The 13,581-nt window shown below is 41.0% G+C and overlaps 1 protein-coding gene across 4 annotated transcripts in view; it reads right to left on the reverse strand.

Moving 5' to 3' along the window:
• Positions 1-13,581, reverse strand: part of LOC137865669 (uncharacterized) — a 171,823-nt gene that overhangs the window by 20,103 nt on the left and 138,139 nt on the right. For 3 of the 4 annotated variants that reach the window (XM_068700925.1, XM_068700924.1, XM_068700926.1), the window contains exons 4-6: positions 8,442-8,655; positions 3,835-4,008; positions 1,244-1,332 (exon numbers count right to left, since the gene is read on the reverse strand). In XM_068700925.1, the coding sequence (XP_068557026.1) occupies positions 1,244-1,332; positions 3,835-4,008; positions 8,442-8,548 (370 nt within the window). In that variant the 5' untranslated portion in view covers positions 8,549-8,655. Of the gene's footprint in view, positions 1-1,243; positions 1,333-2,300; positions 2,359-3,214; positions 3,426-3,834; positions 4,009-8,441; positions 8,656-13,581 lie in introns of those variants that run through there. The other variant, XM_068700927.1, reaches the window with a different exon arrangement.

Consider the following 13,581-nt stretch of genomic DNA (forward strand, 5'->3'; position numbering starts at 1 on the left):
TTTGAGTCCTTATCCAGCCTCCCCGCAGGGACTGAACATTAGCTTGGGATCTCTGGCGGGTTTTGGTCTCACTACACAGCCAAGCAAGCTGGGGGGCCCTGGTGTGGTACAGGGGCACGCTGCACTGGTCCTGTGCTTCATGTTATACCCAGGTAGCTGCTTTTCAGCCTCCACTGCTCTGCCCCATATAACTAGGCAGGAATGATGGCCTACTGAGTCTGGAAAAAAGAAAGTATAGTCCTGTCTCTGGCATTGTTTCAAACTTGTTTTTTTTTGGACAAGCTACCTCACCCTTCAATGCTTCACTTCTTTATTGCGCAGAAAGACACTTCCTGGATGTGAGAGAATAGAGGCGGGTGTTTCAGGTGTTATTTGTTTAAAGAAGTGTGAAATACGAGATAAGAGACATCAATAATGCCACGTATCAATTACTTAGTCTGTATTAAATGCTAAAAATGAAAATGAGTTCACCAGGGAAAGCCTTCAGTTATTTTTGTAGTGTGCACTCTTTAGGACAGTCTTCTGGTGAAAATGACTGGAAGCACAATTGTCCCTCACTCCAAACACTCCCCAGGCAGCAGCATGACCACACCAAATTTGGCTCATTATGTATGTAAAATAGGCAGATGCTATTAGAAAGTAATTTTCTGACTCGTAGAGTACAGAAGCCTATCCCTCATGATGAAATCGTCTGCAGGGGCCATCTTTTCATCATGCCTCATGCTTTTTAAGGTATTTGAAATGATCCTAAAGTTGGGTACTATCTTCCTTTTCCTCTCCTGGAACCTGAGCTCTGTGTTCACAGAATTTCTCTGACTCCTCAGCATTTTCCTTTCAAACTCCCTTCCCCTTGACAGTATGTAATTCCTGATATTGGTGGGTATGGCTGCAGTTTTACTAAGTATGTAATAACATGCTACTCAGGGACAACGTGTCATGATAATAAATTGTCGATGTAATTAGGTCTGACTCATTAATCAACATGGAAAAGGACAGAATGGACTTCATAAAAGCACCTTTAAGAGACTGATGGAAATGTTTAAAGAATGAAGAAATTACCAGTGTTTTGTATTGTTAAGTATTTTGCAGAGCAGAAAATTAATCACCACTGAGGAGAACACGCTCCTCTGGAATGCCCATGTGTGGCCCATTCCATCCCATTTTGCCCTCTGAGTCATCCCTTCAGAGCTTCCTTTCCGTGCAAACAGGAGCAGTCACAGTGGGATCAAGTTTAGTGACTTACCCGTGTGAGCAAGCAGCTGTGCAGGGAAGCCAGGCCCATCTTGAGCCGGGGCCAGGCTACCAACAGCAAAAGCTGACGAAATAACTTTTCTGTGCAAAAAAAAATCACCTTGTTGCATATTATTATTTTTACATTATTTACTTTTCACTTTAGGAATGTTCTTATTTTAGATGAAATGCTAAAAATGTGTCTCCAGCAAGCTTTATAAATCCAAATTCCACGTATATCCCAGACTGATGACCTGAGAAATCTGGCATTTATACCTGGGGCCTTCCTTCATGAAGTGAACATGCATTTCCAAGATGTGTGTGAAACAGAAATAACAAAATAGTGCTTGGCGTGCTCAAAGCCTAAAACTGCACAAGCAAGTTACCAAGGCCAAACCCAGCTCTGTCCAAGTCTAGGCGAAAGGTCACCCACGAATTAGGAAGCAAACTATTGAGTTAACAGCATTGCAGCAACAGAATAAACTCTCACCGATTGACTAAGACAGTGGGATATCACCCCTAGCTATTGGCAACCATCTTCTCATAATTAACCTTTATTAAGGTGGTCATCTCCAAACTAAACAAATGCAAAGTTTGGTTACTAATATAAAAGGCATCAATTAGATTTATATAAGGGTATTGCAAAATATTAAATAATAAAAGCTGCTACCAAACAACAGCAGGAAAATTCATAACCCCACAGCACGTTTGCTTCTCAAATAGACTAGGCCTGACTATTTTCAGGAAATTACCTTTTGAGTGGTGACAATACTTGCCCTGTGCACTTGATGTGGGAGATAGGGGGTACTGCTGGCACACTGTCTACCTAAACCTGACAGCAAGGCTAAGGTTGGCACTTAAATGCATGAATCACCAACTACTGAAATTTAAAAGCTTGCATATGCAAATCACTAATTAAACACATTAGCATAGTCAGTTACCCAAACTGTAATCTTAAATCGTATCTCCGAGTTAGGCATGCAATCACACACCCATTCGGCAGATTTGCATTCGTGAGCATGGTTTCCTGAGAGCTAGGTCCAGAAACCAGTCTAATAACCAATTTTTACCTCCTGTAGTTCCAGGAAGGAAAAAGAAGAGTAAAAGCATGCTGAGTGGCTTCTTCTCCTAAAAAGTAATGGGGAATTGTACATAATCAGGAACTGATGTGGACAGACTACGAGGGCTAGATGGTGAGTTGTGTGTGCTCGTATTTAATCTAATGCCCATCTTTGTGACTCCTTCAACCCGGGCAGCGTGGCATTTCCCTCTATTAGCAAATACTCAGACACAGGAAAAGCCTATCTGCCAGATTTTGACTTTATTTACATTGAATTACCTGAGATTAGAATCTGAAACTAGAAACTTTCTTTATACAGTTACAAATAGCTATATTATGCAGTTTTAAGGGGTTAAGAAAAGGAGGAAATCATAACCACAGAAGTCATAAAGGCAACTTATCCCAAGCCAAATAGTTTTGTTTCTAACGCAGGGCTTTAATTATAACATGTCATATAATGATGACATAGTGCTATAATAGGCAAATATAATGCATTAATCTGATATTATATTTTGGCTTTAACAATAGGTGCAGCGAACCAGCCTTAGTGGATAACTCATTCAGAACCTATCTGCACACTCCACCTAGATACTTATCTGCCTCTTTAATTAAGTGGAGGGAAACTTCTTGAGGCCATACCCATAAAGCCAGTCTCTGATGATAGCAGAGTTACTGGAAGCCTTTGGTAATCGCTTACACCCACGTATTGTGGTTAGCTTCCAACTTTGGCTCTTTCCTTCTTGCTTTGGAACCACCTATTTATCCCCTAGTGTAAATCCCCATGTTTTTGTACCAAAAGGGGTACAAAGGACACCCAGAAATTTTTTTGAGTGTATCAGCATACTGCTATTGGCCTCCTTGGGACTGAATCAGCTTCCTAGTTGCAGCAATGAAATAAAGAGCTTTGGCCATTTTTTCACTTACCAGTGTATTTCTTGAAACGGTAGCAACAAAATGCATCAGTGAACACACACAGTAGAGCCAGTGTCACCCTTCTAAAATGCAAGTGCCCCAGACTGTCCTCAGTGTGCGCCCATGGCAATCAGAGAGCCTACAGCAGGTGACTTCAGTGAAAGCAAGACTGGGTCTCGTGGGACAAAATTATCTCTCCTGAGTCCATGGGTCCTGTGTAACTCTGTGGACATTAAAAAACACCTTTTTTCCTTCTCCAAGCTCAAGCTGTATGTAGGATCCACATGCTAAGCTAAAAATAAAACCTTAGCTAATATATTAGTTTGGAGAAGGTGGTTCTCTGAGATGCAGTGCTTGCTCTCTACTAGGAATTTTTGAGAGACGTATCCTGCACTGGGGCAGTAATATACGGAAATCATGAAGACCAAGCAGGTAAACAGCATCTGAAGAAAGCACAGGGACAGCAATCTGGAGGCTGTGTGAGATAATTTTCTGATGTAACAGTAGTGTAACAACAAGTACTATAGTCCTCATATCAAAATAAAGACAGCTGACATGAGGTTCTTACATTTCAGTACTAGCTAAGCAAGCCACACAGGATGAGCACAACTAAAATGGCTCCAACTGCTTACCGCCTCTTTTCCTTTTTCTCTCCTTCTGCTGCGCACTTCCTTGCTCTCCTCCAATCCTTGCCAGTATGAAAGGCGCTGCTAATGACCTCTGAGCAGATCATGTTGAGAATGTCACTACAGAGCTTCTTAATCTTATGGTGGCGCCTAGATAATATGGTGATGGGTACTGAAATGCTGAAAAACAGACAGACAGATAGCTAGATAAGATTAGATATATAAGTAATTTAGTCAGTCATCATACAGAGCAGCTGACATAAGTTCATTTGTAAAGCCAACTGCTAAAATTGCTTTAGAAGTCCGTACATTTTAATTCTGTTGAAAGACAGACCTTTGATCTGAATTGTTTTGGTGGCATGTACATTATTTGAATGGAACCTCACCTGACCAGGTAATACCAGACCGGTCATTCCTGGCATACTATTGTCATAGGACAACAGTGTACATGCAAATCCATACCTACCGATAGCTCAGGGGCAGACAGATAACCGAGCATCATGGAACAGATACAGACTGAAAGCATGATCACCACCTTGTGCTGATATGCAGAATGAATCATGGCTAATAAAAGGCTCAAACAGCCATATATATGACTAAAGGTAACCCCAACACACTTTTAAATTAAGCATGTCCAGAAAATAAAAGGAGAGAAATTAATAGATAAGTCTTATTGCTTCTCTTTCTCATCAATATTTATTAATTTGTACTGGGGGAGATGGAGAAGAGAGAGAAATAAAACAGTGCTGCCAGACAGATTCACTGTTGTTTACAGGCAGTTTTATATCCCAGCTCTCAGGTACTACCAAAACACTCGGAAGTTTGTGCTGCATTCTTTGCAGGAAGAGTTATTTGCATTCACGTGTTTTTATTTTTATATTTAATTCAACATTAAAAAGCTCAAAGATACTTCCTAGGGCAGTTTATTTTTGAAGTGGATTATTTGTTTTAGCTCCACATCTGAAGCCACACTAGTATTCCCGAGTATGGAAGGGGTAAGACGGTTAATATAAAAGTGCAGAGTTCATTAGTCCGTGTGTTGCTCTGAGTGGCATTTAGCCCAGCGCAGACACTTTGCACTGCTAAGTCCCACTAAAGCACAAACTGCTAAGTGCACGGATGAACCACATATAAATGGTTGCATGTCTTAATTAGTGATGGATGAAGCTCTCAGAAGATTCTGTGGTTTAATTAGAATAAGCATTCAAAAAGTTCAAATGCTAATCCAAGCCTCTTTAGTTTATAATGATGGAAGTCACTCTCCAGAGCAGCTTACTCATTCCATTTTTAATATATCCTGACTGCAGTTGGGTTTGAACCGCTGCACAAACAGCAGCTGTCACGAAAAGTAGATCCCCTCCAACAATCCCACTTGAAATCAGTAATTGCAGATGTGCAGAAAAATCAAACGACTGAATAGCAGTCTCCAGACAGCGCTTGCCACAGTCTTATGTCCTTCTGTGACACTTCACTTTTGCATGTTCTTGGCTCTAAGGCTTGGATTAATAGTGCTTAACTGTTAGAATCCCTGTTTCCTTAATGTCTCAGAAACTCAATCTCTTTTTAAAGTTATATGTCTCTTGACAGTGACTGCAGTGAAGGAGCTAGACTCCTAATTTGAGCATCTCATTTATTTGCCTGAACTTTGGAAGGATCAAGGTCCAGCTCTGTTGTGAAATGCCTGATGTTACGGTATCTCCTGACCGGTACCCTGCCCCATGGCTAGTCCATTATGGGTCATTTCAAGTCAGCACTGCTGCACGCTGGTGCTTTATAGTGGACTGAAATGCAGGAGACTTGATTTTCTAGAAGGTTGATTTTCTAAATAGAAGTGTTCTCATACAATATCCTAGAGCCCGATTCCCCACCGCCTTACAGCTGTGTCCAAACCCATGGGACTCAGAGCAAGTCCACAGGGTGTGTAAAACCCAGTCTAGCACATCTGGAAGTGCCAGGCTCCCAGTCTGCATAATTTAAAAGCAATGGAGGATTGGGCCAGCAGTTACAATTGTACTTATATAATGTCTGCATAAGCAAATATTGGACTTGTTACACATATGCAAAGAGTTGCCCAGCCAGCACATAAATGGAGAAGGTATGTATTTCCTTTGCACACCACATGCCAAATGTGTGCAAATCAAACACAAAAGTATCCCACCCATTGAGGCAAATACTTAAAAATAGGTATCTAAAAGTATTACACAGTAAAGCACTAAAGAACATAGTTTAATTTTCAAAATTGCTGAGCAACAAGCAATTCTTGTTTTTTGAGAATCAGACCCCTTACACACTTCCGTTTGGTTTTAGAACGTGATTTTATATACCTATTTTTTTGAGAAATACTGGCCAAATTGCTAGCTGTCAGCTGGAGTCTTTATCGGGAAATCTGTAACTGAACATTCCAGGCCAAGATGCATAGAAAACAAAAAACTGTGTAGAAACTTACACAGTATGCTGTTGGTTATACTGGAAACAGTAAAAAGAATTTAAAAAGAAAAAAAAAAAGTGCTATTAGAAAGCTCAGTTCAGGAAAAGGGAAAGAAATGTACTTTTGTGTTTGTACTGATAACAGTAGTCCTTCTTACAATGTTCCGCACTTTTAAAACTTTGAATGAATAACTGTAGCTAATGAATAATTGTACCTTTAAATAAAATCTTAATTGCAAAACAAAAGAATAATAAAGAAAAGTGAATACTTTTTTTTTTTTTCAAAGCTTAGAAAAGTTTAGGTCGGAGTTTTGGGTGAAGGTTTGGTTGCTGCTTTTTCCCCTTTTATCTGAAACAGCTTACTCAGACCTAATCTTCATCATCTAAACCACATGATTAACACACAAAATAACTTTGGAGCAAGCCAGGTCCAAGCAGGAAGCTGCAAGTACTATCATGTCTTCGTGATATTAGCCAGCAAAATAACTGTGGTTTCTTCAGCTTTTTTTTTGTTATTATTATTATTTTTAATTCTCTACATTTATGTTTTCCTTGAAAGGTGTGTGTGTGTGTGTGTGTGTGTGTTTTCCTTTCTTCTTTGTGGTGGAAACTTTCAGATTTCCAATCTCATTCCCAAAGGGAATGTTTATTCTCCTAGACAATGCCCACAAGACCGGGGCAGGCCTGGACCCTTACACGAAATAGCTAAGAACATCTCTGACTTTGCTTGTGTTTGTCAGTCAAAAGCACTGTTCAGCCAGATAGCACCACTCCCCTCTGGTCAAATTTAAAAGAAAGCAGTTATGACTGTACCATACAAGGGGACTGGTCCTGCTGGTGTGTATGAGGCTTGTTCAGAACATTCCATTTGATTTGGCTGGCCTGAGAAAATGGAGGCTCCTTTACTTCTTTCAGGATCCCAACGGGTTTTAGGTGGGAACTATGTACTAAGCTGCTCAGATCACAGCAGTTCTGGGCATGTCTAGACATAAAATTGCTGGTACTGGAAGAAATGTTATCCTGAGCAGGGAGGAACCTACCGAGTTGTAGGTGCTTAAGTCTTCTTTTGCATCTGGCCCTAACTTGCAAGAGAGGAAGAGCCAAATGCTCAAAGGCAGCTTCCATTTTACAGCTTTAAATTATGCAAAAAAATACAGTCTTGATAATTTTGCACCTGCATTTGTATTGGAGGTGAGGGAGAGCCTGACCAGGCAGGGACAGGCTCTAATTCTCTGCCCTTTCTCTGCGCTGTGAATTCAGACAGGCCTTATCCCAGCAGAAATCACAGTCCTCACGTGTGTCATGTCGTACACTCCTATGCTAAGCTCCGCGGTTGGTACGCTGGATGCTTGTTGGGCAACAGCATGGAGAAGGCTGGTTTCCTTGGAACATTTTCTGTTCATTGTAATGTCCCTTCCCAGCATTTCACAAACCACCACAAAGGCAACGACAAAATAGGGGAGGAAAACCTTCTTAAAATGAATTGTGTGTCTCTTCCCTCGCTATCCTAACAGCCTTGGCAGGCTCATAGGAGCCAGGCAGAGCTGGTCTCTACTGGATGTTGCTCTTTGCACAATTTTATGATAATCTGGGGGAGTTTGTGTGATCAAATGGTGAAAGCACAAGGAGGGAAGTGAGGACTCTGAGACTGCTTTCCTGGTTCCGCCACCAAGACCCCGTTTCTCTTCGGATGGCATACATAAACTCTCCTGGTTGTTCCATTGGCATGAACCTGGCTTTATGTATGTGCTATTTCTGCTATTTCTAGGACTATCTGAGGTTCAAATCAAAACAATGGCAAAATGTTCCAATTTATCTGCAAAACGAATTACAAACCTAACTATGACCTCTCTGTTCTGATTCAGAGCCTATTAAAGACAGTGCAAAGACATCTACTGACTCCAGTGTACTTTGGATTACTGTGTAGGCTCTTGATCAGATGGAAAAGAGACAGAAGGACACCAGACCTCAAGTAAGGGATGGGAGAACTATGATATATATTACTGGGAAGTAAAAATACCCTCAAGGGATGCTGGAAGCAAGACTTCTGCCAAGGCTTGGCTAGAATACACAAGTTTAGAGACCCAGCTATTGCAGCTTCTTGGCTCATCCTAGAAAGAAAACAGCTTCCTGTCTTAACCTCTTAATGTGAGCTCTATATTTGTAATTTACAGTGCATTTCATACCTGAAAGAACAACTCCGTTCTGTTCTCATGGCAAAATTCCTAATGATTCCACTGCGGGCATAGCATAGCTCACATCTTCTTCTTTGCTGCTGTTGGGTCTTTTTCATGTCCTTGCACCCTGCGATGGCTGCAGGTATTCTCTGCTCTTACACTCATTTTTAGTCTCTGTTTCTTTGACACAGGTAACAGTTGTAAACTCCAAAGATCACTGTTTCTGTAGCAACAAAGAGAGAAAAAGAGGAAATTAATTCAGTCTTCTGCATTCTTTCAAAACATCTGCATCTAATGAGGAGGTGTTTTCTCCTTGCTTTTCATCATATGCCCCACAAGTTCAGCTGTTCTCAGACAGGACTACTGGAGGAGAACAGAGCAGCTGGACAGTCCCAGCAGCCACACTTGCAGAAGTACCCTGTAGAAGTAGCATGTGATCATCCCAAAATACAAATTAAAAAAGGAAGAAAAAAAAGAACTAAAAATATATTACTGGTTTTGAAAAAGAAATCTCATGATTTCACCATTACTATTTCAGTACTACAGTTTCAAAGTAGCATTAGCTTTGTCATCCTTCTTTAAGAATTTGTTTATCTGAGACTGGTGCACCAAACTGCTCTCTATGCCTTTGAAAATCCTCTTTCAAATTTACAAAGTTGTTCCAAAGAAGTGGCATGCTATACATAACACCAGGAAATTTTCTCTAAGAACAGATTTTTCCTAGATTATTTCAAAGTCTTTTATTGAAATGAAAAGTGCAAAGATGAATAACTATGATCCACAAATGACCAGGTGAACCCAAGTCCATCTGCTCTCATGGTGCAAAATAAGGGAGGTGAACAAAATGAGCACTGATTATATAAGGAGATGCTTTGGGTTGTGATCAGAGATGGCTCTTTCTTCTAAAAACATATTAAATTTGATTCACTCGCAGCACTGACAAAAAAGATGTTTTGGTTCATACGGAAATGGTTTGATTCAAATATTTAATTTTGCTTTAAGGGTTTCCAAAAATATAATTAAGCACTAAACTAAAATGGAAACTTTGAATCCCAAAGCTAAAATGTTTTACTTTTTAGAAAATGCTAAAATTATATAATTTGATTTGTTTGGAATCTGAGGGTGATATAACTAAAACAATCAGTTGAAACTGGCTCTAGTTCGCAAAGCGTTTCAATTTTCCTGTATTTTAACATTTTGGCTAAGATTATCAGATGACAATTTATAGGAGGATGTTATTGTGAAGAAATAACATGCTGTCAGAATCAGCAGTTTAGTATTACCTAATACAGATCTACAATGGCGGTTTACTGGATAATTTTATTAATGATATTTACAGACCTCTCAGCTGAAAGGCAGAGTGGTTACAGTAAGGAGTAAGTCATGGTTAGCTTTTAGGATATTATTAGCTATGGCAATACTACACCTCAACAAAGCTGTGAGTGCCACTTGACAGGAACACACCATGCACATTTGTAATGGCACAGAAAATAAGTACAATAATTAAAACAATGGTTCTTTTCCCTCAACGTTTTCTTTTGACCCGTGTCTTCCTCAAAATGAATCCAAGGCAGGTTAACTGACTGCTTATCCACATAACATTTAAGCAACATATTTAATACAGTTGCAGTTCATACTTTAAATTCAAACATAACATCGATCCAACAATTTTTGGCAAATAAAAGGTAGCAATGGAGTGTCAAGAATCCAAGGACACTCAAATCTAATTTAAATGGTGTTGCTCTCCAAAGCTGGCAGCAAGGAGTGCATCTTTTTAAAATGTTTCTAGTAGAAGCTGATGTTTATGATTGCTCTCAGCTTGGCAAGAAAAACACTCTTCTAAACATTTACATTTCACATTCTTTGGGACTGTTGAAAAATGTTGGCTTGCAGTTCTCCACACTGCAGAGAGCTTGTGAGGAATGTTATAGTAGAACATTAATAGCCATGTACTTTTCTTTTTCTTTGATTTACTGTGTGGCAGCTTTTATTCTAGTTGTGTTCTTAACGTTGTCTCTCCCAGTTTTAGTTTCACTCCAACAATATGAGCCTAGGTTTATTTATCTAGCTAATAAAAACAAAGTCAATTCATTTATTAATAATACTTCGTACTAATGTCCCAGTCACCATTTGGAGACTTTCCCATTTGGACATATTCACTCCATACTGTTGCAAAACCCCACAGCCGAGTCAGAGAGCCTTTTCCAGGAGATGCAGCCCGTGAAGAAGGGGCCGGCATTGTTCTGTCTGTCTGCCCAGACAATCAGGCCACGCTGTGGTTTGCCCACCACCGTGACTGCAGTGTACAGACACCAACAAGAAAAGAAATAACATAACACAGAACCCCTGCTCAGTTACTTTGGCGGCTTCAAGGTATCTCCTTGAGGAACTGTTTTCTTTGTGTGGGACATCGGTGCCCAGGCCCCAGCGCAGGGCCCTGCTGAGCTCTCGCCAACTAGGCCTCAAAGCCAGCCGGCCTGGCGGCCTCTGCCTGCCCGCACACGCATTTCCCAATCTGACCCGACCTAATAGCATGAGGAAAAAAACATTAGCATTGGCTTTATTCTTCACTGAGAGCGCAGTTTTCAAAGCAGTGTTTTGAAAGTACAATTAAATCGCTGATTAGAGGCGCGTAAAGGCCATCAACGTGTTCCCCATTCCGTAAATCGCATACAGATCTGCATGAGTCTTACTGGCGCACTTCAGTGAGTCGCTGAATTAGGACAGATGCACGGGATACGATGCAGCTCTAAACACTGCCAACTCCCAGAAAGGTCACTGGAAGTTGATGGTACCTAGGAACTACAGGACTGATAAATACAAGAACATATCCACACGCACAAATTCGTGTATGCAAATAATCTCACTGCAGTGTTGCAATCAGTGGGAGTCCTCGGGTTGGACTGCTCCTGTGGGCAAGCTCACTCATGGTCTGACCATCTGCAGAATCAGCCTCGGTGGTATGTGCTGCATGCCTGTGTACTACCAGTTTAATTCAGTTTCCTAAGGTGTTGTGGAGTCTGTCAAGGTACATGTGAGCCACAATCACAGCAGCATCAAGCCAGCTGCTTCAGGTCTGGGCCATTTTGCTGTCAGCTGAAGATGTGAGGCTTGATGACGTGGCTTGGTCTATGGAACTTGGATAAATAATAAAATGTGCAGTATGCCTTACTAGTACTACTACTACTACTACTACACTACTAGTAGTAATAGAGAAGTCAAGGCAAGGGAATTTTGCAAAATGTGAATAATTACAAACTATGTGTGTGAAAGTCTTAGTTGCTGTTCATAATTAGGCAATGAAACCGACTGAACACATATAATGTCCTTCATCAGAGGAATTTGGGATACTTAGTTTTATTAAAGTCTCATCAAAACATGATGCCATGGCAGTACTATATGGAGCCCCCCTGCTGCAGCCATAACTTCCCTTGTCCACGTCCCTGCGGTAGCGTGGCTGTAGCCAAGCGTGGCTGTGGCACAAGCTGCACCGTTCTGCCTGGGCAGAAGGACACCGCTGCACCTCCAGCTGCCATTGCCTGGGAGAGCCAACTTAGCAGTGCTCCAGATGTCTACATTACACTCGCAGCAAGATGCAAGTGACCTCAGTGTGTGTCTGCTTTGAACTTTTTGCAGTAGCCTGGAGCACCAAAGGCCAGATTCATAATATATCTATCTGCTTAGGCTGCTGGGAATGCAAACAGAAATTTTGGAAAATGGTGCCAAGTACCTGAATATCTATTTTCTGCTTCATTTTTTCAGGGTACCTTAAATTTACAAGACATAAATAATTTAAGAAGCAAAGTCCAACTTTCAAAAGTGATCAAGAGTTTGTTTACATGGGGAGGAGCTCCTGGTGCACTGAGACAGGAATTATTTTGCCACATACATTGTATAATCTTCTAGCTGCTGTTACAGCAGTGCCGTTCCTGGTTGCTTTGGGCACACAGCAATGCACGCCTGCTCAGGCAGAGGCTGTCTCAGCACCATGTCGGTGCCATGGCAAAAGGCTTGGGCCTTACGGCTGCTGGCAGCGTGAGATCAGCAGCATGCTCCCCCCGGCAGCCGCTGGAGCTCAAAGTTAGCTGAGGGTCTATGTTGTTCAGGAAGGTCTTTTATTTGGGAGGATAAAAGCTCGGTCTTGCTGGCTTACATCACATTTGCTTGGGAATATTTGCAAACTCATGGAAACAAAAGACAATGTCTCTTGACAAATTTTTTAGTGTAATTCTGTGCAAGAATACGCTCATTGCAGAGTAAAAATGACCACACAAAGACTGACTCAAAACTAATTCCCTGTCAGCCTTTAGAAATTGGAAGTCCCATTTTAATGTTGAAGGCTCTTCAAAAAAAAACAACCAACCAACCAACCAACCAAACAAACAAACAAACAAAAAAAAAAAAACATGTTTTTGTTTAGCTTGTTTCTAGTGTGTACAGGCACCCAAAAGCCAAAGTCAGAGGAAGCTGGAGGTGCCCAATGCCAGTGGCCTCATTTCAAGACCAGCACCTCAAATCCAAATGAAGTTAACAGAAGCTTGAGGTGCTCAGTGACTCACCTGAAGGTAGATGTTAAAAATTAAGCATGTTATTGTTGGAGGGTTTTGGAAATTATAGCCTAAGTGACAGTGTCAGAGCATAAAGCTGAGAAGTTCCTGTTCTCATAGATGAGTCCCCCCTGAGCAACTTGTTATCAATAACTAACCTATATGCACAATGTAGCACGTATAGGTCTCTATAGGAAACCACTAACACAGATCATAAGCTTAATAGAATCTGTGTATAACCAATGTTTGAATAACACTAATAACTCTGTACAAGGAAACCAAGGGAGCAGCTCAGAGTGGGTGGGAAGCAGTAGCCAGCAGGCTGGATAGGAGGAAAGGAGAAATAATAAGGCACCTCGCTCCCAGGAAGGGCCAGCTGGTGTATTTATAGAGGTCACACACCTTCTGGTCAATTAGGTCTAAACCCAGAGGAACCACTGGTAAAATATCCATTGCTGCTGGCTTTGGTAAAAGCCAATTAGAGATGCATTTGTATTATAAAACTTAATTTCTAGGGAACAAAAGTGTGGAGAACTTCAAAGAGTTGCTCCAAGAAGGATGGAGCATGATGTATATTCAGAACTGGGGCTAATGGATCCCAG

Source organism: Anas acuta, chromosome 16, assembly GCF_963932015.1.
Source record: "Anas acuta chromosome 16, bAnaAcu1.1, whole genome shotgun sequence".
Classification (NCBI taxonomy): Eukaryota; Metazoa; Chordata; class Aves; order Anseriformes; family Anatidae; genus Anas; species Anas acuta.